The sequence below is a fragment of the Artemia sp. Qi Xiang Cuo genome, chromosome 8 (assembly GCF_049724085.1).
Source record: "Artemia sp. Qi Xiang Cuo chromosome 8, ASM4972408v1, whole genome shotgun sequence".
NCBI lineage: Eukaryota > Metazoa > Arthropoda > Branchiopoda > Anostraca > Artemiidae > Artemia > Artemia sp. Qi Xiang Cuo.
In genome coordinates, this window is record NC_142801.1 from 34,878,553 (window position 1) to 34,902,988 (window position 24,436).

At 34.0% G+C, this 24,436-nt stretch overlaps 2 protein-coding genes across 2 annotated transcripts in view; one reads left to right on the plus strand and one right to left on the minus strand.

The window, feature by feature from the left end:
• LOC148949351 (uncharacterized) overlaps positions 1-515 on the plus strand; it is a 157,279-nt gene extending 156,764 nt beyond the window's left edge. The window contains exon 16 of the mRNA XM_089092681.1: positions 327-515. Within this exon, the coding sequence (XP_088948807.1) occupies positions 327-515 (189 nt within the window). The remainder of the gene's footprint in view (positions 1-326) is intronic.
• Positions 516-13,848: 13,333 nt separating this feature from the next.
• Positions 13,849-24,436, minus strand: part of LOC148949352 (ephexin-1-like) — a 26,663-nt gene continuing 16,075 nt past the window's right edge. Inside the window, exons 2-3 of the mRNA XM_089092682.1 lie at positions 24,042-24,246; positions 13,849-15,298 (exon numbers count right to left, since the gene is read on the minus strand). Coding sequence (XP_088948808.1) covers positions 15,105-15,298; positions 24,042-24,246 — 399 coding nt within the window. The 3' untranslated portion in view covers positions 13,849-15,104. The remainder of the gene's footprint in view (positions 15,299-24,041; positions 24,247-24,436) is intronic.

Sequence of the window (24,436 nt, forward strand, 5' to 3'; positions counted from 1 at the left end):
AGCGTCCTTTGGGTATGTATTTACTATAACAAATCAACCAAGAATCATTAATTTGATAAGCTTTGAATTTTTATCAAAGCTTTTTTTTTCTTTTCATCAAATATGACTCAAAATCATATTAAATAAACTGATAAATGATTTATATGTTCATCACTCAATGAATTGAAATAAAAATATATATAGAAATACAAAAAAAAAACTATGGCTCAGGATCAGAGTCAGATCAAATGATTGGCAAAAATTCTTCAGCTGCTAATCCTTCTTTTCTCTGTTCTTTGTGGTTTGTGTTATTTGGGTTCAAAATCTGCCTCTTACCGCTATCATAGCCCAACCTTTTCATAGTTGTTCCAACAGATATTGGTTCTCTGAGCTCTAGATTCCTAAGAAGGCGCGAATCAACAATTTCTGGTAAAAGACTTTCCTTCCAGAAGCTTAAAAGGCTTGGGAATACTCGGGCCCAATGCTCTCTATTGCGTTCAACTGTAACGACTTTCCTGTCCTTCTCGTTATTATAGACAAGCAGGCAAAATTTTTCTTGATTTGAAATTTCAAGCTGTCCTTGAATTTGGCTATAATACTTGTGAGTGGTTTTGAGCTTAATATCTAAGCCAATGCTCTGCAGAAAGAAGTCTTTGACGAGGCCTTTCGTACGAGCTGCATCAATTATTTTCTGCAAATCTGGTAAATCCCGTCTAATGAAGTACCAAGAAACTGGTGTGTCGAGTGAACCAAAAGACCAATATCCTCACCTTTCGTAATTTGCGCGCCAATTTTTTCTTCATATGCTCTTAAAGCAACAGGTTCCAATCGACTACCTTTCAGCATAGCAGTTGAGCGGTAACCACAACCTCCATTTCTAATATCTTTCACAATCGGTGCAGTTTTAGTTGATTGTTTGCGTGTAGCTATTCTGTGAAAATACGTGCTTGTTATTCTATTACTTCTTTCATATATCCAGTTTTCATTGGAAGATTGGCCTTTGGTTCTCTCGTAAAGTTCTTTCAAAGCGGTTTCAAAACTCTTTAGATAGGACTCCTCAAATGTAACCATAGGTATTTTTAGCTCTTCTTCGTTCATATCAGGCCTATTTCAGCTCGGTCCATAGTTAAAGTTACCTAGAGAGAGTTTTTGATTGAATTTTCTTTTGGCCTGGAATCTACCTCCAATATTACTATAGTACCGTATCAGATTTCGCTTGGATTTAGCTCGGTGGTTTGCTATTTTACTACAGAATTTCTTCTTTATATTTGTGTTTTTTCAAATTTTTCAAATTTTTTCTAATTTTCCTTTTTGTACGCTCCACACCTTTTTCAAAAAAATCTACCAAGATTCACTTTAGATTTTTTTTTCTATTTCCTGGGAATTAAATCAGAAAAAGCAGAGCGGCCAAATTTTTAGATCCATTTTCAAAGATCCCTTGTGTAAAAATTTATTTTCCTGACATGCCGGGTCAGAGAGCCAGATCTCTTTTCATAGCATAGGAAAATTAACATTACAATGGATTTAGGGAGTTTAACCTGTATAGTTAATCACTTAGCACTTACGGTGATTTTTTTAAATCTAGTTCAATACATTTACCGTTAATTGAAGCTTATTTAAAAGGATATATTGTTGCCATTTTCTATTTCTAAATAATTTACGACAAAGGTTAAACAGTAAAGTGAAAAGGTAGTACAAATCAGACCAGAATATAATTTTTAATGAAAACAATCCTTGTTTTATATTTGTTTTGCGTTTCAATTTCTTATATTATGGATAAAAAAGGAAAAAAAATCATTATCATAAACAAGATTACTAAAAAAAAACAAATGAATGCAGATCGACAGTTTAATACATATATATATATATATATATATATATATATATATATATATATATATATATATATATATATATATATATATATATATATATATATATATATATATATATATATATATATATATATATATATATATATATATATATATATATATATATATATATATATATATATATATATATATATATATATATATATAGTATATATATACATATATATATATATATATATATATATATATATATATATATATATATATATATATATATATATATATATATATATATATATATATATATATATATATATATATATATATATATATATATATATATATACGTCCTTGTAAAATACAAAAAGAATTTAACAACATCCAAAGTAGCTCTTACAAAATACTTCATACAAAATGGGAAAAAAGTCTTATAAAATACAAAATGACTGTTACAAAATACAAAATACTTCTTACTAAATCGAAAGTAGTTCTTACAAAACCCAAAATGATTCTAACAAAATCCAAAACAGTCTACAAAATAGGTCTTACAAAATTCAATTTATCTTTTACAAAATACAAAATACTTCCTTCAAATTACCAAATATTTCTTAAAAAATAAAAAATAGTTCTTACAAAATACAAAGTAGTTCTTAAGAAATTCAATAAAATTCTTATAAATATAAAATAGTTCTTACAAAATATAAAATTGTTCTAATAACGTCCAAAATAGTTTTTTTACGCAATTCAAAATACTTCATACCAAATACAAAATAGCTCTTACAAAATCAAAATAGTCTACAAAATAGTTCTTACAAAATTCAATATAGCTCTTACAAAATACAAAATAATTCTGACAACATCGAAAATAGTTCTTATACAATACAGAATAATTCATACAAAATGCACAGTAGTTCTTGCAAAAATACGAAATAATTCTTATAAAATAGGAAACAATTCCCGCCATTCATAATAAAATATAAAATGGTCATTCTACGTCATCACTCTTAAAAAGAAATAATTAAAAGACAGGTTTTGCACAAAATCAAAGTGAATTTGCAAAAACAGCGTCCTTGGGAAGGTCATATCAATCGATCATTCTTTGACTTAAGATTCGCTTCTGCACCAACAACCTTTAAAACTGTTTATATAGATTCAACAATTTTTCCAAAGTACGAAGATTTCGTGTGATTTTTTGTCTGTCTACTTTTTTCATCCTTAACAACAAAAATGAATGTAAAACCATCAGAAAAAAAGGCCTTGAAACAAAATAAAGGATGGGGACTAACACATCTTCAAAAGTCTATACGAAGCACTTAAGCCGGCTTAGAGCCTGACAGCAGAAGTCCCTGGCACCTACATTTGAATGGAGACTTTTTGCATTCCTGGGCCTATCATGGCCAAGACATTGCTTTCATCACTTGACGATTCTCTTCTATTACCAAAAGTAAAATACTGCCCAGTACTAAGGATAGTGAAAATAGAATATACTTGTTTGAATTGGTTAAGTGAAAAGTTAGACAACCATTTATATGTCGAAAGGTTTCATCATTTGCTTCAAAGTGTTAGTCCCATAGAAAATTCTCATCAGGTACCAACATTCACAATAAAATAAAAATGGTCATTCTACGTCATCACTGTTAAAAATAATCAATGACAGGTTTTGCAACAAATCAAAGTACATTTGCGAAAACAACGTCTTTGTGAAGGTCGTATAAATCAATCTTTCTTCGACTGAAGATTTTATTCTACACCAACACCCTTTGAAACTGGTCCTTTAGTTTCAGTCATTTTTCTAAAGTAATAAGATTTCTTCTGATTTTTTGTCTGTCCACTTCGTTCATATCTAACAAAAAAAACGAGTGTAAAACCATCAGAAAAAATCTAAAGGCCAGGGTCAAGGCCAGTTTCCTTGAGGTTTGAAGTGAAGTATCGATAATACGTTTGTTGTTTGTTATTGTATTGCTGGGGGAGGGGGGCAAGGGCCACAGGGTGGCATGGAGTGCCACAAACTAGCCATAAAATGCCCCCATTAAATTTGAAGGTAGTACAACTTTCGTAACCTGGCTCTGTTTTCATCTTATTACAAAGTCTGCCATCGCCATTTCCAAAATTGTCTCCACAAAAAGTGTCAAAAAGTATCAAAAGCAGTTCAAAACGCAGCGGTTTTAATTATAAAGAAAAAAATTTGGTCGCTTCGAGACTAGCAGGATATTATCCAAAATTCATAGCAAACATTGCAAAGACAGCAAAATCTTTGATGGAATCGACGAAAAAGGAGTCTAAGATCCCGTGTACTGGGTGAAAAAGAACCGAATGAATTTGATACACTAAAAAACACCAAATGCAGCCAAAAAAAAAATTTGAAACCCAGGTTTCTCCTTACCATTTATCCTTCACACCGATAGTTCAGATTATGGAGTGGGAGCGAAAGTATCCAGGAACTTGACGATGTGGAACATCAGATTACGTATATATACAACAATTATTAAAAGCGCAAGTAAATTATATTATAATCGAAAAATACTGTGTGACACACTCCTGTATGCAGTTAAAAACTGGAATATTATATTTATGGGTGAAATTATAGAATCATAACGAATCAAAACCCGTTACGGAGGCTGAACGTAATGTGACCAAACAACCGACGTCTGCCAAGATGGGCCCTATCCCTAAAAGAATACGACTTTGAGATAGAATCAAGACCGAGTAAAGATAATGGGAGTGCTAATGGATTGCCCCGATTGTAACAAAAAAAAACAGGAAAAAAGAGAATGGGAATATAAAATAAAAATTAAAATTCACTGATTTTGTTCTATTTGACAGATGGCACTATTTTATTCAGAAGACTATCAACTGAAACAGAGCTTCAGAGTGCTTTTGCTACCAGAAACGGAAATTCGTTAAAACACTGGACCAGACTTGAAAGCATGTCACTAGTAAATGACAGACAGAAGCCACTGGCAGTGGTGCTTGACTGCATAGTAGGGGGATTAAAGGCCTTACAGTCTTTAAGGGGACGACCGAATACGCAGGTGGGTAAACCATCCGGAGGGGAGACTCTTGGAATTATTGAAGCAGCTCCACTGAAGCTGCAAGCATCTATCGGGCAACGAAGCCTGTCACCGGGTGAAAAATTTTGTCTATGCACCGGGTATGCATCAGATGAAAAACTTGCAATATCTTCTTTTTAAGTCTAAAATCAATGAAAATTTTGCTGCACCAACTGGCTCCAAGGTTTTGTCCGTTCTGGACAAAGCCAGAGCATCAGGCCTGGGTATCATTCAGTCTACGATCTCTATTGCCTCAATTGAATTCCTTCAGTAAATTCACATGAGAAGCCTTCACATTTTTTCTAGCCCCATCTAATTAGGTGGGATATTAATGTTTTGTCTTCATTTTTATCATCTTCCCGGGATTAAGTACCACCCTAGGTTTGTCCCATAGAGTTGTTCAAACGGGGATATCCCGGTGGCTGGGTATCCATTAATATTCTCTCCAAATATACACGTATTTTTCATTGGCACATTTTCTTTAGGTTTCCTTTAGGTTTCATTGGTACCTTTTCTTTAGGTTTAGTTTTGCAGAAATTATCTATTTACTCTTTTAATCCTTTTCACCAGATAGGTTGGACAATTCTTCCATTAATCCTGAGAGGCCCAGGTGTCCTCTCATTGGGTTTGAATGTGCTAATTGCACTACCGCTTGTTTGAGTCCGCAAGGGACTATTAGTTGTAATTTTCTGGGGTTATCTTTATATTCTAATATTTTGTAAGGCAGTTTCTCCCGTATGATTGTAAATCTGCAAATTTCTTGGGGGTTATTCCGAGTGCTCGCCGTATCCGTAGATTGCACATGTCGTTTTTGGGTTATATTCTTAGTTTGCCAAATATATTAGTTTTCTAGATTTCATAATTTTGTATCTCGTAAGAAAATCATTAGAGGATAGGAATTAAACTTCTGCATTTGATTCTTCGTCCTCGAACGTACTTTTCGCCTCCTCCGTCTTTTTGATTTTACTACGTGTTACGGTGTTTACCACTTCCGTTATCGAAGCCGCTTCTAGTGATAGAAAGCTTCGAATTTTACCAATATCTTAAACTACCAGCACGTTTTTTGGTAGTATACCTTCAAGGCCTACTTTTACATTCTTCTTTTGCATCCTTCCGTCTTTATTTGCAATTTATATTGCTACTTGTGTTGTCGGACGTTAACAATTTTGTTCCTAATAGCATAATAATGAGACTTCATCCAAGTAGTTAATATTTTTTATTTTATTGGATCACTTCGGGCGTAGGTTTGGTCACTACAACAGTCAATAGCCATTTCTAACACATTTCCATTTAATTCTTCAGTAACCTTCTGTGGTTCTGCAAAACACACGTTTTTTAATATTTGGGCTTCTAGCTCAAGCGGTTCTTTTAGTCGACTGGTTTGTTCTACCATTATCACTTGACCAGTCATAATATCAATTCTTCAATCATGGATTGGATTTGTCTTTGGGACCATCGTCCGTCGATTCGTAGTTATTCTCATTACGTTTCTATAAATTTGGATGATCAGTGGCGTAATGGCCACGTTTGTCACAGTTATAAAAGGTGACCTCAAAATGTTTCTATGCTTGACTAGACCTTTTAAGCTCTTTATTGGGGCAATTAAGAACATAATGCCCTGCAGAGCTTTAGTGGTAGATAGTGGCTTCGGTTTGATTGCCTTATTTGGACTAATCTAATTCTTCTTCCAAATAAGCGTATCTACTCCTTCTAATACCTTCCAGTTTTATTCTTATGCCATTTGATGCATCTTTTCTTGTTTCAACATAATAATCTTCTAAGATTCCCATTTTTTCACTTGTGTCTGGTTTTGTTTTTCGTTTGAATACTTCTTTAAACCACCTGTTGTATTTTCCAAAAGCTGTTCCATTGCTATTTTGTCCATAATTTCCTTTTTTCAGAACTTCAGTGTTATCTGTTATAATATTGTCGTCTGTTTCCAGCCATTTATGGCCTATAGGGGTGCCTCAGGTTTAAGGAGTAAAAAATAAGGACTTTTTCAGGCGGAAAAATTATCTTTAGGAACCTTCCTGGAACCGAAAAAAGGACCAATCCGGACCTGGTCCAGCTGCTGTTTATCGTATAACTGAGACAATCAAGGTTATGCTCGATATTCATACCGATCTCTCAGAAATCTGAAATCAGGACGGTCGGCTATGTAACGTCATCATATTCTGAAAAGACATGGTTAATATCAAGATAATCCATCCCCTTTGCTCTCCATATCGATCTTCTCAGGATTTTTTATTTTTTCAACTATGACCGTACAAAAATTTAAAAATGCACAAGAAGCTATTTTCATTAATAACCAGAAAATGATCGCAAGACCACATCATTTCCAAATCACTTGTTTGTTTGATTTTTTTTGTGGCTTTGGCTTTTCTTCGTTTAGACCTTCAAAAGTGCAGTGAATCAGCAACTTCTTTTTTCTCCATATAAGTATCTTTCAACAGGTGAAGTTTCAACAGCAGTACTTTCAACCGAGTACTTCCAACAGCTGTTGATTCCTTTTTCTGCTCGGTGTGCAACAAGTGATCCATCCAACATGGTTTGGGTGAGTCGACTTTTAAAAAATTTTTTATTCTCAACACTTATTTTAAGCCTATTTTTGTCATCTTCAAACATCTTGTAAGTAGCTTGTTCTTTGTAACCAGTGGCTTACTTTTTCTTGTAATGACTTTTCAAGGGCCTATATTCCTTGCTTGCTGGAAAGAATTTCATTGAATATTTGCTTTTCTTTTCTTGCAAGATTCCATTGTCCTTCCTCGGTCTTCTTTTTACAGCTCTCTCTGATTCCCGAGAAAACTGTTGTAACTTAAAACAACATTCTTGTTTTACAGTCTTATTTTTATTGATGATACTCTGAGTACTTTACTGCTGAAGAAAGTAGCCTGCCCATGTCTTACTTACTTTTACACATTGTAAAAGAAGTTCGAGTACAATACTGGAACTAGAAGCGTCACATTTCCTAGTCTACATCAAGGGCACTATGACATGAAGTACTACATAAGTAGAGTAATCTAATGTTATCTAAGGACACGGGGATGAACGAAATTGAGTCATAATGATGCTGTTAGTTTTTTGGTTTTAGACGTGTCAATAAACCTCTAATGAAGGGTTTTCGAACACGGTGATTCCAGTTGGGTTCTTTTCGAGATGTTTCAGGTATGTTTTTCTTCTTTTTTTTTTGCCGAAGATTCTGCTTTTCGGCCAACCGTCTAGGGCTAGACGGAAAGCAGGTCGTCCTCGTCTGGATGGGATGTCATAAAGAAAGGTTTAAAGGAAATGGGAACTTCCTGGCAGGGTGTAGAGAGGGAGGCTTTGAATAGATTGGGATGAAGGAGGAGTTTGCGCAGCTGTGTTGGCCTCAGGCGGCTTGGTGCTGCGTTGAGTTGTTAGTAGCAGTAGTAGTCTTCGGGACACTAATAGTCACTAGCACACTAAAAAAATATTCTTAGCATAGTTATTGACAAGGCTTAACATGGCAAAAAGGGGCTTTTAAGGAGTTGAGAGCTGTTTTAGGGAACTTCTCCTGTTGTAGCAGGCTTGTTGTAGCCTGTCTTAGGGACCTTGTGGCAACCCTGGACCTTGATCTTTTAGTTACGTAATTTTCTTCCGGCCGACAAATCGTTTAATTCCGCGTTCTTTTTCAAAAGTGGAGATAAGCAAATCTACATTTATTAAATGAAGGGTTACCGTAGGTATTAAATCTATCGCAGACGACTGTTGAGGTATCTGGGAATTCCTGCCTGCGAGTATTTCTATCATTAGCCTCCTATCTTCTCTGTCTGCCTCCTCTTTTCTTTGCCTGGCTTTCTGTCTACCTCCTCTTTTTGCTCCCTGGTTATTCTGTCTCCCCCTCTCTTTTTGTTCCCTTGCATCCCTTTCTTCTCTCACATAATTTAATAAATGTAGTCATATCCAAGTTGTTTCTTTTGTACTTTGAGACTCGATCATAATTTTATGCTAGCTTGACTATTTGGGCGATCCGCTTTTATTTTATTTTCCGAATCTGTGCACTAGCAATTTCTTTGTCTAGCATATGACCAATACTCTTTGGACGGTTCGCATCGATTCTACCTTATTTCTGTTGGGTACATTTGTCTAGACCTTTGCAAATCTCTGTTTTTCTCCTTTTCTAATTGGTTATTCGTATACACTGGCACTCGCATTTTCTAAACACCCAAGCAGGGTGTGCTATTTCCCGAATGCACCACGATCACATCTACTATCAAATCTTTATCCTTGCTTGGAAGCTCCGTTTTCGATAACAACTCTTTCTCCTTTTTGGGTTTATTATTGTACCGCATCTCTGATTGTATTGCAAATCAAGTTATCCGTGAACTTGATGGGAATTAACACCCTGCGCATAAATCCTTTATCTTGCGAGCTTACTCAATTTTCGTTTCGTCAATGGGTAACCTTTTCATCATACATTTTATCCGCATTTTAAAAGAATATAAATCTTGGGTAGATTTAGCTTTTGTTACTATCGAGAGAATTGAACTTCCCGTAGAAACTACCCTTAATCTGTAATAATCTGTGTTTGGCTTACTCATTTCCTCTCTTTTCTTGAGAGAACCAGGTACTTACGACATAAATATTGATTTTCAACTACTATTGTAAATTTCTAGGAATATCAACTAAAACAGTGAATCCCGACATAATTTCTCTAAAAAAGAAACTCTGAAACCAGAAATGAATCTCCAAAATTTTAATGCATATAATCTACAGGAGAAAAGCACGCATAATTTATTAGGACGCAACAGAAATCTTTTTAATGAATTACCACGACTATAAAATACCCAAGGGGAAACAACCCTGTTTCAAAGATTTAATATCTGCACCACAGATATTAATTCTTCAACATCATGCAGCAGATTTTCACTCGACTGCCGAACTTGCAACTTTCGAATTAGCAGGTTACCCCTGATGGACACGTTACCTGCCTTCTTTTACAACTCACAGCAAACTCTGAATAATTTGTCAACATTAATATTCAACACTGAAGACTATATTAAATATTCTGCTCAGTTCATATATTTAATTTAACGAAGCATTGTCCCTGAAAATATGTTGTTTTTTATGTCTCCTTTCAATTCTATAGCATTTACTACTCGCGCAAAAAATTTAACTCTGCCTCTAATCTCAAAACGCTTAAATCGTCCACTAAAGTTTCTTTCTGTAATTTTTAGCGCTCTGTTTCTCGCCTTTATTTACCCGATTTCTTATGGTAATAGGCCCCTATATGCTATGCCAATAAATCCCCCAACCTAAAAATTTACGGTGTAATTGTCTTAATACGTTTCTCTTTGGTTCTGGCTAGGCCCGGGAAATTCAAAAGCAAGATGATTTTTCATTTGTGAGTATTTGCGCAGTTTATACAGGCTAAATTAGCCTCAAAATGTGCGTTTTACTAGACATAAGATCAAAAATATTTCCCAAAATCAAGAGTTTAAGACATCAATTTCTATTCGCTTTCCCTTCCCAAAAACTTGTTCAAAATTTGAACCTGAAGGTTCAAAGAGAGCTAGGATATTTGGACGTTAAACTGTTCTCTTTGAGGTATCTGGCGACCCCTCTCCCCTCTAGTCCACAGTCCCTTAGCGTCATTCCTTCATGATAGATGATGCTTACTTATATGTCACTGAATATAATTTTATGAAATATCCAGCGATTCAATTCAGTTAAACAAACCTTTAAAATAAAAGTTAGAAACATTTTTCTACAATAAGAAGTGAGTTATGACCCACGACACTCTTATCCAGGATCACTCTACATAAAAGGAGAAGAGAGATTTAATCATGTCCGCACCCACAAACACCCCTTCCTATATTTATCCAAAGGCTCATGGGGAGCTAGACAATTTGTATATTGAAATGCACTCTTGTAGGTATCTGGCAACCCCTCCTCCACCTACACAATGACCCATCATCCCTCCTTTATAATAGCTGTTGCGCATACAATTCTGGACATGATTTCATGAAAAATCAAGTGAATCAACTTAGTTAAATCGAGATAAATCAACCATTTATCTTGTAAAGACTGCGCGACTTTTCAGGAACGAATGTCCTATTACATCCTCTGAAAATCAATAGAATTTTGAAGCTGTTAAATTGATTGGCTATCTCAGAATTTCAAGTCAATGGTGATATGATCATCCTTGGGAGGACCATTGGTGCTACACAATCAACCATGGGAAAAAAACAAAAATAAACAAACAAATAAATATACATCCGTGATTTTGCTTCTGGGAAAAAATTCAGAATTCAACTTAATTCCCTTACCCATTCCTAAGGATCTTTTGGCACCCTGGATACACGTAGTGCCTGTTGGTTTAGGGCCAATTTGCCTTCGAATGAGCCCTCTCCCAGTATTTTTGGATCATTGGTTCTAAACTAACAACCCTGGGGGAAAAAAACAAATAAATATGCATCCATGATCTTTCTTCGCAGGAAAAATTTCAAATTCAACTTAATCCTCTCAGCCACTTCTAAGTATCTTTTGGCAGCCTGGATGCAGATAGTGCCTTTTGATTTAATTCGATTCCTACCTCAGTCTTCCCTCAAAGTTTCAAGTTAACACCCTTAGCCGTTTCTGTTGTATTGCACATCCACTATTTTAAAAACCGGGATACATATAGCATCTTTTGATTTAGTTCAACATCCCATTGAAGTTTCAACCCTTAGCCATTCCTGAGAAATTACAGATACACCATTTTAACAACCTGGATACACATAGTGTTTTTTATTCAGCTTTTCATTCCTCTCAACAATCACTATAAGTCTCAGCTTAATACTCTTAAACGTTCCTGAGATATTGCAAATACGCCATTTTGATAGCTTTGATATACATAATGTATTTGATTTAATTTGACATCCACTTATTACACCCTGAAAATTGTAAATTACTACCATTAGCTTTTTCTGACTCCCAGGATCAGATATGCCCCTCCCCCCCCCCCGGGGATGTAAGGGTTAGATCAACCCAGAGTTAGATTCAATGGACCTTTTGACTGTTGTGAACAAATGGATATCTCAAAGTTTTGATCAGATGACGTTAGGGGTTAAGAGGATGGTAGCTAAAAAGGGCTTGGGATGGGGTTGGTTGCCTTCCAATCACTTTCGATTTCTAAAAAGAGCACAAGAACTTTCAATTTTTAATTGAATGAGCCCCCTCTGAAGTGTCTACGACCACTTTTTCCATACGAGAGGGCTGGGGGAAAAAAATAGTGCATTGAAGCCATGTCACTCTTTGCTTGGAAGCGCTATTGTTTTGCCAGGTAAAAGATGAATCACAGCCCTCAGTAGCCAAAATTTTAAAACCAGGTATTCAAAGAAATTTTCTCGTGTCTTATATTTCTCATTTAGCACTATTTTAAGAATAGTAAATTTTATTGACTCAGCGGAAAAGTAGTTTGTAATTACGAGAGAAAATCTTATGGGAGTTTCGAGAAAGGACCTCGAAATGTTATCAAACTGAAACAAAAAGTAAAGAGGTGAGATCATAATTTTCGAAAGTCTTTTAGCTGGAGGCTTAAAATCCCCCAACTTGAACAACAAGGAAAATCACAATTGTGCACGGTAGTACTGATGTATCTTTTTTCTCTTCTTTTTCTTCTGGAGAAAGTTTAACATGTGAAAATGATTGTGTTCAGAAGCATTTCTGCGCAAGAGTTTTGCCAAATTTTGCATGTTTTTTGTCACTTCTTTCACATGATTTAAATATTCATAGAGCGTAACAAGATAGAAACACATTGCTAAAAGGTGTTAAATATGCTAAAAAGCATTCAATTTGATTACATAAAAAAAAATTTCTTAACTTTATACATGTGGGATTACATCCAAACTACTGACTGAATAGCAGTGCTGTTTTTCGTACCTTTATTTTGCTAGGCATTCAAAAAAAAAGTTCATTCTTTTACCTACTGAGCAGTTCCCTTGGATCTCACAACAAAATTGTCCCTTAATAATTTTTAGCTTTCAGCTTTTGTTCCTCCGATAATTTTTTTTTTTTAAACAAAGCCTGAATTAAATAAAGTCTAGGAGACGAGATATCTTGCATTGACTTAAAAATGTATGACTCCAATGTATCTATGACTACAATGTATGACTCCAAAATGAGTTGAACCGTCCTAGCAGATTGGTTAGCGTGCTAAGTTTGAAATCCTGGGGACAGAGGGTTCAAGTCCTGGTTATTTGGTTTGGAACGGGGGTTAACGGTGTGCTGTGTAAGAGTCGACCCAGCTCTAAATGGGTATCTGGAGAAATTTGGGGGGAGAACACGGGAAGCGTCGAATGATTTGGCCCCAACCACACATTGCACTCCTGGCCGAAGGTAGATAATCGGGAGATTGGTATCTGCGCTATGTTCATTGTTGGTCAGCCAACGAAAAATATATTAAGTTTTTTTTTTATTTTAAATAGAGAAAAAGATGAACTTATCGGCTAATTCAGGATATATGACTTTTTCTACGACACAGAAATCAATTTTAAACAATTTGTATTTGAAAATATCTTTGAACATGTTTTGAATCCTTTTTGTGCTTTTCATTATGCTAGTTTAGTGTTAAAAGTCATAATTAATTAGCCTTTTATATTACTTCATAAGAAAGTCGTTAATTAATCTTCATAATAAATTGATCTTAATTAATCATTCGTTCCAGGTAGCTTCAAATATAAAGTATCAAGTATGAGGAAATCATGATACTTCCGTGGTATTCACTCGGAAAATATTTCCTTGCTAAACCATTCCCAGGGTTACAAGTCTACGTAATGCCCAGACCTCCAAACTTTATCTTGAGCGGAGACCGGCTCCCGTCTTAAAAATGGCAATAATAGGCAGGGAAAATTTAATATTAACGTAATGTGCGTGAACTAGGTGGAAATGCAAACTGTTTAACGAAAAAAAGGCTGGGAGTAAATTTAGAGAAAAATCATGAGAAAATTTGAATAGCTGTCTCTATTGAAGTCAACTCCTTTGTAGATGTACTAGATTTATTCTTATAAAATGCATATTTCGTAATACTAAACGCAACATTACTGAGTATGAAAACAAAACATGGCGACCTTTGTACAAAGATACTCAAACAAACATAACTTAAGATGCACATGAAAATATGATAAACAGTAATAAATGCTTAACAGTAATATGACACTTTTTCTTAATTAAAACATTGGAAAGAAGACAACATGACGATAGCTAAAAACAGTATAGGTTCATATTAAATTTTCTGGAGGATACTGACACCATTTAGAGGCAGGTTAAAGGGGTAGAATAACATTTCAGCATTTATAGGCATGGCTTGCTAAAATAAAGACCGGAAAAGATCTTGAAGAGATTTGAAATTATTTCGGCCTGATTTGATGAGTGTAATGGTTAACAAAGACAGTAAAGAAAAGAATTATGCAGCAGTATAAAATCGTTTAAAATTCAATTGTAAATAAATTATTTTCTACAACTATATAAATTATTCTTTTCCCATAAAAAAGGAAAAATGACGGATTTTGCACGAGAATTATCTGGTTTCACAAAATTCTAGGATTGCTATCAGAGAGTCCAGATTAGACTACAAAAAGATACATTGCCTCAATAACACGATTCTGTTACATAAAACCTTCTGAATTTTCCTGGGACTTACTCAGTTACTTTTGCTGGAACCTTAAAGAATCCCTTAAAAAATGTTTTTAATTAATTACTTTAGATAGTCTTGACGAAACTCAAACAGAAACATCTCTAGCGAATATGATTATGAAAATTTAGAAATAAATAACTTTTGAAATAGATTGATGTCAATAGATTGATGATTTTAAACACCAATTTAGTAATTAGTAATCGAACTAAAGAATTTCCTATTAACCAAAAATTTATTTACTATAGGCTACTCGAGAAACTTAAAAACGATATTGAAAGACACCAATTACTGTATATTTTTATTGATAGATTTTAACATTGCCCGTCAAAAAACAAACGACCAAGTTTTATAGTTTATATATAGTATATGAAGCATTTTCGAAAACAGCAACTATACTCAATACATGTATATCCACCTACCCACAGCGACAAGCCTTTAAGCTTTGGTAAAAAACGATTAATTAATTATCTAGATAAGTCTACCCGCTTTTCATGATGCTTCTACTTTGGAGAGTTATTATAAATGTCATGGAAGAAGATATAAAAGAACACACAGTCTGTCACTTCAATGTACGGTTACTTCTGAGACGCTCCATCCACAAGTTCCTCAAAATACTCCATCTTTTCTTTTCCGCTTTTGTTCTTCTTGCTGCCTTGCAAGGAAACTGCCAGAGAGTGCAAGCAATCGCCATCTTTGTTTTAGGTTTTTAGCTCGAATGTGAGCAGAAGCAATTTCCTGGGTGTAGTTTCCTGGAAACCACCCTCGTTCTCTGTCCCTTATTCTTTCACCTTCATACCAACCTAGAAGTTCAATTAAATTGTTGAGATGTGTCGGTCATTCAAAGTTAACTCGCTAAATCAAGAGAACATATTCTAAGTAAGGGCGGGGGGGGGGGGGTTAAGGCTCACGTATGAGCCTATGAAAACGTAATACAAACACTGTAGAATAAAGATTATTGCAATATATCACTTGGCATCTCCGACATATTTAAATGTCCAAAATTATTGGGTATATCTTAAACTTCTTTCAACACATTACTTTTTGTACTCCCATTCACTAAATTACAATTATTTAACACAATTTTATAGAATGCACTGTGTGTGCTTACACGCAATAAGGAAGCAATCAGTTGCATACGTCTGAAAATTTTTGTAGTTGGATAATGAGTCAGTTCCAAGGGAGAGAGGGTGATGATCCACATTTCCCACCTTTGTGTGAAGATATTTACAGATACAAAATAACGGCAGGGTCATTACAAGTTATTTATATATATATATATATATATATATATATATATATATATATATATATATATATATATATATATATATATATATATATATATATATATATATATATATATATATATATATATATATATATATATATATATATATATATATATATATATATATATATATATATATACTTACACGCAATAAGGAAGCAATCAGTTGCATACGTCTGAAAATTTTTGTAGTTGGATAATGAGTCAGTTCCAAGGGAGAGAGGGTGATGATCCACATTTCCCACCTTTGTGTGAAGATATTTACAGATACAAAATAACGGCAGGGTCATTACAAGTTATTTATATATATATATATATATATATATATATATATATATATATATATATATATATATATATATATATATATATATATATATATATATATATATATATATATATATATATATATATATATATATATATATATATATATATATATATATATATATATATATATATATATATATATATATATATATATATATATATATATATATATATATATATATATATATATATATATATATATATATATATATATATATACAGTCCCATCAATAAGGGAATGAGCACTGAATCCTCAGGTTTATTGAGAGCATAATTAGCATCTCTAATATTTTGAAACTTTAGCATGCAGAGAGAGCGGGAGCCCCCGCCATGCATAGAATAATTTTTTTTCGCGTTAAGTTTTAACCCAGCATGACTTACCTATTTTTTTTTCATTTAACTATGACAAAAAAGATGGCATCCTTTCCAATTTTATACTTACAGACCATCCTAAAAAACAGTATGCCGAATTTAACCTTGTCGTACATGGACATTTAGATTGAACTAGTCATTTGTAATTATATTCAGGAAAAGCGATTGCTTTGTTATTTATTGTTTCATTATTTATTCAGTTGATTTTACTGACGATCAAACTAAAAAGACTCTGCGAGCGTACCTTCAAGCCACTACCGGCGTACCAATGAAAAACTTGAGACCAACCCGAACAACCATGACAAAAAAATTGAAAAAAAACTAGCAAAAAACGAGTCTACAGCCACTGAAAAAGCCAAAAACAAAGGAAAATAACAAGAATATTTCGCTAGTATGAAACGAGGCGTCACGGTCATCAGCAATGGTATTCATGTTGTCAACACCTGGATATAGATTGTTTTATAACAATGAATGTTTTATTTCTAAAAAATATTTTTCTTTATAACAATAACAATGTATCACGGTGTTTTTTTTAATATTTTAGTTTTTATTTTATAACTGTGTTGTAGCTAAACAAGAAAGGAACATAATACAAATATTTTGCCTATATAAAAACTGATGTCTTCGTCATGAAGAAGCAACCACGAAACTGAAACAGGAAGATACGAAAAAGGAGAAACACAAGAAGATAAGCTAAAAAAAACAGACAACAAAAAGAAAAAACGAAAAACGACAATACAAAAATTACCCCTGGAAAATTCAGGTGTTACAATTTAAGTTGCCTCTGTCAAATCTCGAAAATAAGTAACTTTCTTTAAGTTACAGAAAGTCACATACTTGCGCAGGTTTGTCATGCTTTAAATCTACTGCTAGAATTGCATTTTTTTTCCTTTTTTTCTCAATCTCATTTTCAGCCAAAGGAGGAGAGAGGGCAAACCGTGAACCATCACCTTTGACACGCAGTGTGCTTTATTTAAAATAATTTAAAAAAAATGTGTAGTTCAAACCACTAGTGTGGCTGCATTTCCAGACCAAAACGCTAATTTTTGCTAAATTATTGGTTGATTAACTTGTTAACTCAAATTAACATTTGTTAATCAAATTAAATTTAAAAGTAATAGCAAATAATCAAATAAACACATACCAATCACATGAAATTATTTCAATATCACAGTTTTATGTAAAAGAGGTCTGTATAAGCTAGAATTATTGCAGATAAACTTGAATTATTGTATAAACTACTCTACTCATTTCCAAGCTTGTTTATGTTGCATCAACTGTATTTATTGCCCTTAAGATGACTTCAACTTTGTAATTGAGTTCCTTCTTTTCAGCCTTCTCCTTTCGAACCTTTCAACTAGGTGTCAAAAGGTGAACATGTTAGGGGAATCAGTCAGCCCCCTTCTTCCCCCCGGGAGAATAAGTTATAAAAACCACACCTTTGAGAAAATAATGTACTTTCCTGGGGAAAATAAATTCTTTTACCCCCCCTTCTCACCCGCACCCCCTAAAATTTATGTCAGGGTCATGCTCCAACACTTGGTATTAAGTTAAATACCATGAAAGGAAAAGAAAAACACTTATTTATTTCTTTGCTTTACTCTACATAGGACACTTCCATCTGAGCTACGGTTTTTTGATTGGCTCACTGGCTCACTTTTTTCCATCTGAGCTACGGTTTTTTGATTGGCTCACTGGCTCACTTTTTGACTGGCTCATTCACTAAGCCTCACTTAGTGAGGCTCACTGGATGTCTGATTTTACCACCTAGACACTTGTATCAAAACCATAAAAATCCAGAATACTACATAAATTGACAGTTAAATTAAATGCTATCACTTTTGCATATGTTTTTACTTATTAAAGAGAAATTGAGAATGGTTAAGCAAGCAGTTATAGTGCATGCAAAGCAGGTTCGTGCTTATTTATCACAAGGAATGGTACCTGTAAAATCAAGCTTTGCTTATTAGGATCTTACGTTGAAACCAGCTGTATCGTGATCGAACTACAATATTGAAAAATACGGTTAGTACAAATACAAGCAGTTAGGAAAACCAAGCGGTCGCCTCCTTTTCTTAATGAAAGCACTGCAGTATACATAAAAGAATACAATATTTTGCTGCTTTTAAGTTTTTGTTTCTTCATTTTAAGACTTCCCTGTTACCTATTAAAAAAACCGTTTTTTCCGATAAAACAAAATGTAACTAACAAACTTAAATGAACAGAAAATGCCCTACGCATGTGGGTGGCTGCTCCGCTCTAAGCCCCCAAAACAGAGCATATTAACAGTACATTGAATTGACGTTGTACATGATTAGGGGTGAACACACCGCCCTGTAGCACTATAGACTTTGAAAGTGAAGCAAATACAAGCAGTTACGAAAACTAGGCTATCACCTCCTTTTTTTTAACAAAAGCATTGTAGCAAAAATAAAATAGTACAAGATTTCGTTGCATTTTAAGAATATTTGCTGCTATGATATTTGCTGACCTTAGAGGGTCAGTTTGTGATTCCGTTGTTAACGCAGACTTCGTGATTTGCTTCCTAACGTTTATTTCATCTCAACATTGTTAAAATATTTTTGCCTATAAATTAGTGATAAAAAAGTGACTAAAAAATAAACGTAAAGGTTATTCAAGAATATTCATGTTACCAAGAGATATTTCTGTCTAACAAATTGTATTTTTCTCATTTATAATTTATGAAAAGAACAAAAATTTATTAAAAAAGTAAAAAAAAAAAACAAAAAAGAGACAAAATATATTTTCATGTATGACATTTATATTTCTTAGTTCGGCCATCAGACAAAAAAAAGTTCTATTGATGGCCATAAAACCAGCCTGTTCCGTGACCCTCTCTGTCACAGATTTGAATCGCGAAATACAAAATGCTTGTGTTTTTATTTTATACGAGGGTAGTAAATTTGTTTAATGGCTGAATTGTCCAACTATTCTTCACCCAGTTCAAACAGTTGTATGAAACAATTTTGAAAGTCTTGCCGAAAGATAGCAAGGATACAGATGCCCCCGGCTCCTACGGAGAGGAAAACATTAAAAAACTAGGACATTTTTCTTGGGGAAAGACCTCTCCCCTTTCCCCCAAAAAAATACAGGTGACCTTGGAATCACCGGTTTAACAACATGGCATATACTTGGTCTTTTGTAAACTTTATTTAACAAATTTGTTTAAAACAATACTCATTTGATATTTCCTCCATTTATCAAAAATTTGTTCCACCATAGGGATAAATGGTGTCTTATCTAGGTATTAGAAAAGATGATTTTACTAAAATCAGGCAAAGTGCTTTATCTGATGGATCAGGAAACAAATTTGCGCAGGCTGGCCGAATATAGGATATTAAGGTCAGATTATAATAGGGTTAAAAGAGTTAAAAAGACGGAGAGGTAGGTGAAGATTAATAAGAAAATTAAGAGAGCTTATGGTGTGAATAACCCAAGAGAGTTTTGATCGGTAGTTAAATGTGCAATCCAGGGCCCGGGGATAAGAGGAGATGTCCCAGCAGTTGAGACGTGTTCAGATTATTTTGAAAATAGGGAGTCAGAGTATGTCGGGGCGAATAAGTCGAATGGCTCAGAGGATTGAGAGTTATAACTAGGGACGGTAACATATCCTTTAAGACAAAATGATTACGGTTTAGTTAGGCCTGTATCTCAGCAAAAAATTTGGGATCAGTTGAAAAAGATGAATGGTAATTCGTGACCAGTAACAGATGGTATATCTGCACTGGCCCTGAGGTTAGGAAGGACAACTTTAATACCCATGTTGGCCGCAATTTTCTCGTTTGTAGTGGAGAAAGCTTGTTGACCTTGCTAATGGGACACTTCCGTAGCAGTTCCTCGTTTTAAGAAAGGTAATAGGAAGTTACATGAAAACTTTAGGTTTATCTTTATGGGAAATGTGGTAAGTAAATTGTTTTGTAAGGTTCTAGGGTTTAGGCTAAGAGATTGGTTAGATAAGCAGGAAACACTTAGCCCAATCGAGCGGGATTCAGATCGACATTCAGCACTGTTGCCCATATTTTTACTTTGGATATACTGAGAAGGAAATATGCTAGAGGGAAGAATGGTCGGCTATTCGTAGCCTTTTTTAGACCTGAAAAGTACTTTTGACTCGGTAAATAGGAGGTTATTAATTGAAAGTCTGTTAGAACTAGGCTTGCCGTCTTGTTTGGTAGCAATAATAGCAGACACGTATCGGAGGGTGAAATTTGTTGTGAAGGTTATGGAGAATTTTTCTAGGCTGGTTACGTCTCATGTGGGTGTGAAACAAGGATGTACTGTATCTCCTAAGCTTTTCTCTTTGTTTGTTAAGGATTTAAACAGTTTTATGAAAAGTAATGGAGCCCTTTGTGTATCTTTGGATTGGTTTAGGCTATCATGTATGTTATTCGCGGATGACACAGCTCTAGTGGCGGAGAGCAGAGATAATCTTCAGAAGCAATTAGATATGATAAAAAATATTTAGAAAAGAAGGATTTAGAGTTGAACGCTAAGAAGTCAGTAGTATTAATATTTAGGAGCAAAGGGGATGTTGATTCTGAGTTTTTTTTTAAATTTGGAGGAAAGTTGTTAGAGGTTAAAGGGGAATTTGTTTATTTGGGTGTTAAGTTTAGTGCATTAAGGAGGATGTCTAGGCATGTAGAAGATTGTAATTTAAGGATTAATAGGTTAATAAATATGCTTTTGAGAAGTAATTTAGGTCAGCTAGCTGACATGAGGATCCAGAAAAGAATTTTCCAGACAAAAGCAGCTTCTAGTCTACATTGGGGTTCTGAGGTTTGGGGTTTTGCTAAAGCAGCTAAGCTAGAAGTAGTTCAGCTAAGATATTTTAAGAGACTTTTAGACTTGAATGATTCATTTAGTTCACTGGTACTGAAAGGAGATTTGGGGCTTTTCACTTTAAGAAGTGTCAGATTGGTTAGAATGGTGAAATTCTGGGATAAAATAATCAGGCTACATAGAGTTCGGATTCTTAAGTCAGCTTATTTGGAGAGCTTGAAGGACGGTAGACGTGATTCGTGGCCAAATCAGGTCAAGAAAATAATGGACCTTTGTGGCCTTTCAGTGACGTGGAATGAAGGAAAAGGCCCAATGGCTAAAAACGTGTCAGTATGGAAGGAAGTTCAGCGAACCCTAAATGACTAAGAAATCTAAGAGTGGCAAGCTCATAAGGACCAATATATGTCTTCGAGGTTTTACTCCCAAGCTAAAGACTGTAAGAGGGGATAGTTTGGATTTAGGTGAGAGAAGGAAATTTTTGGGAAAGTTTAGGCTGGCAGTTTTTGCCCTATGTGTGGATGCGTGAATGAGAACTTATTTCATTTTGTATCCGAGTGTGAAGAGCTGTCTGAGTTGCAGAATAAATGTTTTGGACGAGTGTTTGGGAGTGTTACGGTTTTTAACATTTGAATTTTATTATGATGGGCGCTTGTTGGTTAAAATGTTGACCTTGGTGTATTTATTTTTTGTTTTTTTGTTTGTTTTTTTTTTCTTTTTTATTATTTATATAATCTAAAGTTCTATTTTGTTCCTGAGCTTTGTTTGTAGACTGTATTCTGGGTTGCTATGGCCCGCAAGCTTTTTTGCAATAAATCTTATCTTATCTTTCACGCAGTTGTATCTAGACTTTGAGAACACCGAGTTGTAGATTTGAGAACACCGACAAAGGATTGATAGTAGGCTCTCTCCCCTCTTTCTGGGTATATATATATATATATATATATATATATATATATATATATATATATATATATATATATATATATATATAGATATATAGATATATATATATATATATATATATATATATATATATATATATATATATATATATATATATATATATATATATATATATATATATATATATATATATATATATATATATATATATATATATATATATATATATATATATATATATATATATATATATATATATATATATATATATATATATATATATATATATATATATATATATATATATATACATATTCGAAAATATCCTGAAACCCCTAAAAAATGGCGTTAGATCGAAAAAATTAATGAGGTCGTCCTGGGCATTCAGTGCATAATGGCACGTCATGCACGCAATTTTTTCTGAATTCATTTTATGAAACTTCGGCCCTAAAATATTCATTTGGTATTACTTTACTCAGCAAACATTATTTAGGCCATCTCGCTATCCATAACTTTTTCTCTTTTTTTTAACAGAAAGTCTTTTGTTAATTTGATTTATAAGCAAGAGGAAATAAAAAAAAAAAAAGTTTTTTTCAACTGAAAGTAAGGAGCAACAATAAAACTTGAAAGTGAGGAGCAACAATAAAAATTATTACGTACAAGAGGGGGTTCGCCCCCTAGTCAATACCGCACTCTTTACGCTAAAGTTCAAATTTTGTTCCAATTCCTTAAGAATGATCTCTGAATCACAAAGGCCGTTTAATTAGAATAAATAGATCTTTTAAAAGTACTTAAAATAACTTTAGCGTAAAGGGCGAGGTATTGACTAGGGGGCGAGCTACCTGATATACGTAATAATTTCTGTTCATTTTAAGTTTTAATGTTGCTCCTTACTTTCAGTTGAAAAAACTTGTTTTTTTTAATTTAATTCCTGATCGTTTTTTGAATAATGCTGGGAAATCCGGCGACCCCTTCATAGAAAATTCCCTTCCCCCATGAAAAATTCCTCAATGGAAAGACCATCCCACGTAACCCTCTCTCCCCCCCCCCCTCCACACACACACAAACAAATCCTCTCTAAGAACGTCTGTATACCTCCCAATAACCAATACTATATGTAAATAGTGGGCAAAGTTCATAACTTGCAGCCCTTCCCCCGGGGACTGTGGGGGATTAAGTCACCCTCTAAAACATAGTTTTTAGATTTTTGACTATGCTGAACAAAATGGCTATCTCAAAATTTTGATCGAATGACTTTGGGAAAAAAACTAGAATGGGAGGGGGGCTAGTTGCCCTTCAATTTTTTGGTCACTTAAAAGGGTACTATAACTTTTAAGCTCCTTTCGATTGAGCTCTCTCGCAATATTCTAGGACCACTGGGTCGATACAATCACCCCTGGTAAAAAAACAAATAAACACGCATCCCTGATCATTCTTCTAGTAAAAATTACAAAATTCCGCATTTTTGCAGATAGGAGCTTGAAACCTCTACGGTAGGTTTCTCTGATACGCTGAATCAGATGGTGTAATTTTCATTAAGATTCTATGACTTTTAAGGGATGTTTTTCCCCTTTTTCAAAAATAAGGCAAGTTTCCTCAGGCTCGTAACATTAGATGGGTCAAGTCTAGATCTAGTCATCTTACTTTAAATTTTTCAAATATAAAATTACCCTGCTCAATTACAGGTTATGATCAGGCCATTAATTGATGCATTATCTGGCTATGATTTTGTGACGATGAGATGTACATATAATGAAGCAAATGCAAAGATAGTAGAATATAAAAGAAAAGAAAAGGCAAATATAAAAAAAGTGCTCATTTGACAGCAAAATAATTTAAAAGAGTATTACCATCAGCCATTTTTCTTAGAACATTTACAACGTCAGCAAACTGAAGGTTCAGCTCATCATTTTGCTGGGCTGTGTATGGGTGAATAACCTGAACTTGTGGGCAGTCCCATTCTTCGTAGATGATTTCATCAGGATTGTCGGAAATTTTCGGAGTGATTGCATCGATCCATCGTGTTCGGTCTGAATCAGAATTGCATTGCAATATCTAAAACGATTATTTTTTGTTTATATGATGGGCACATTCATTCAGAATTTTATTAAAGGGTTGAGACTATCAGATGATTTTCCGGGAACCATCTGAACCCACATAAATTAAATTTAAAAGGTCTGGATGTTCCAAATTTTTCTCGAAAAGCGCTTCATGTTAATCTTAGAGTTAACCTTCTCCCTACACA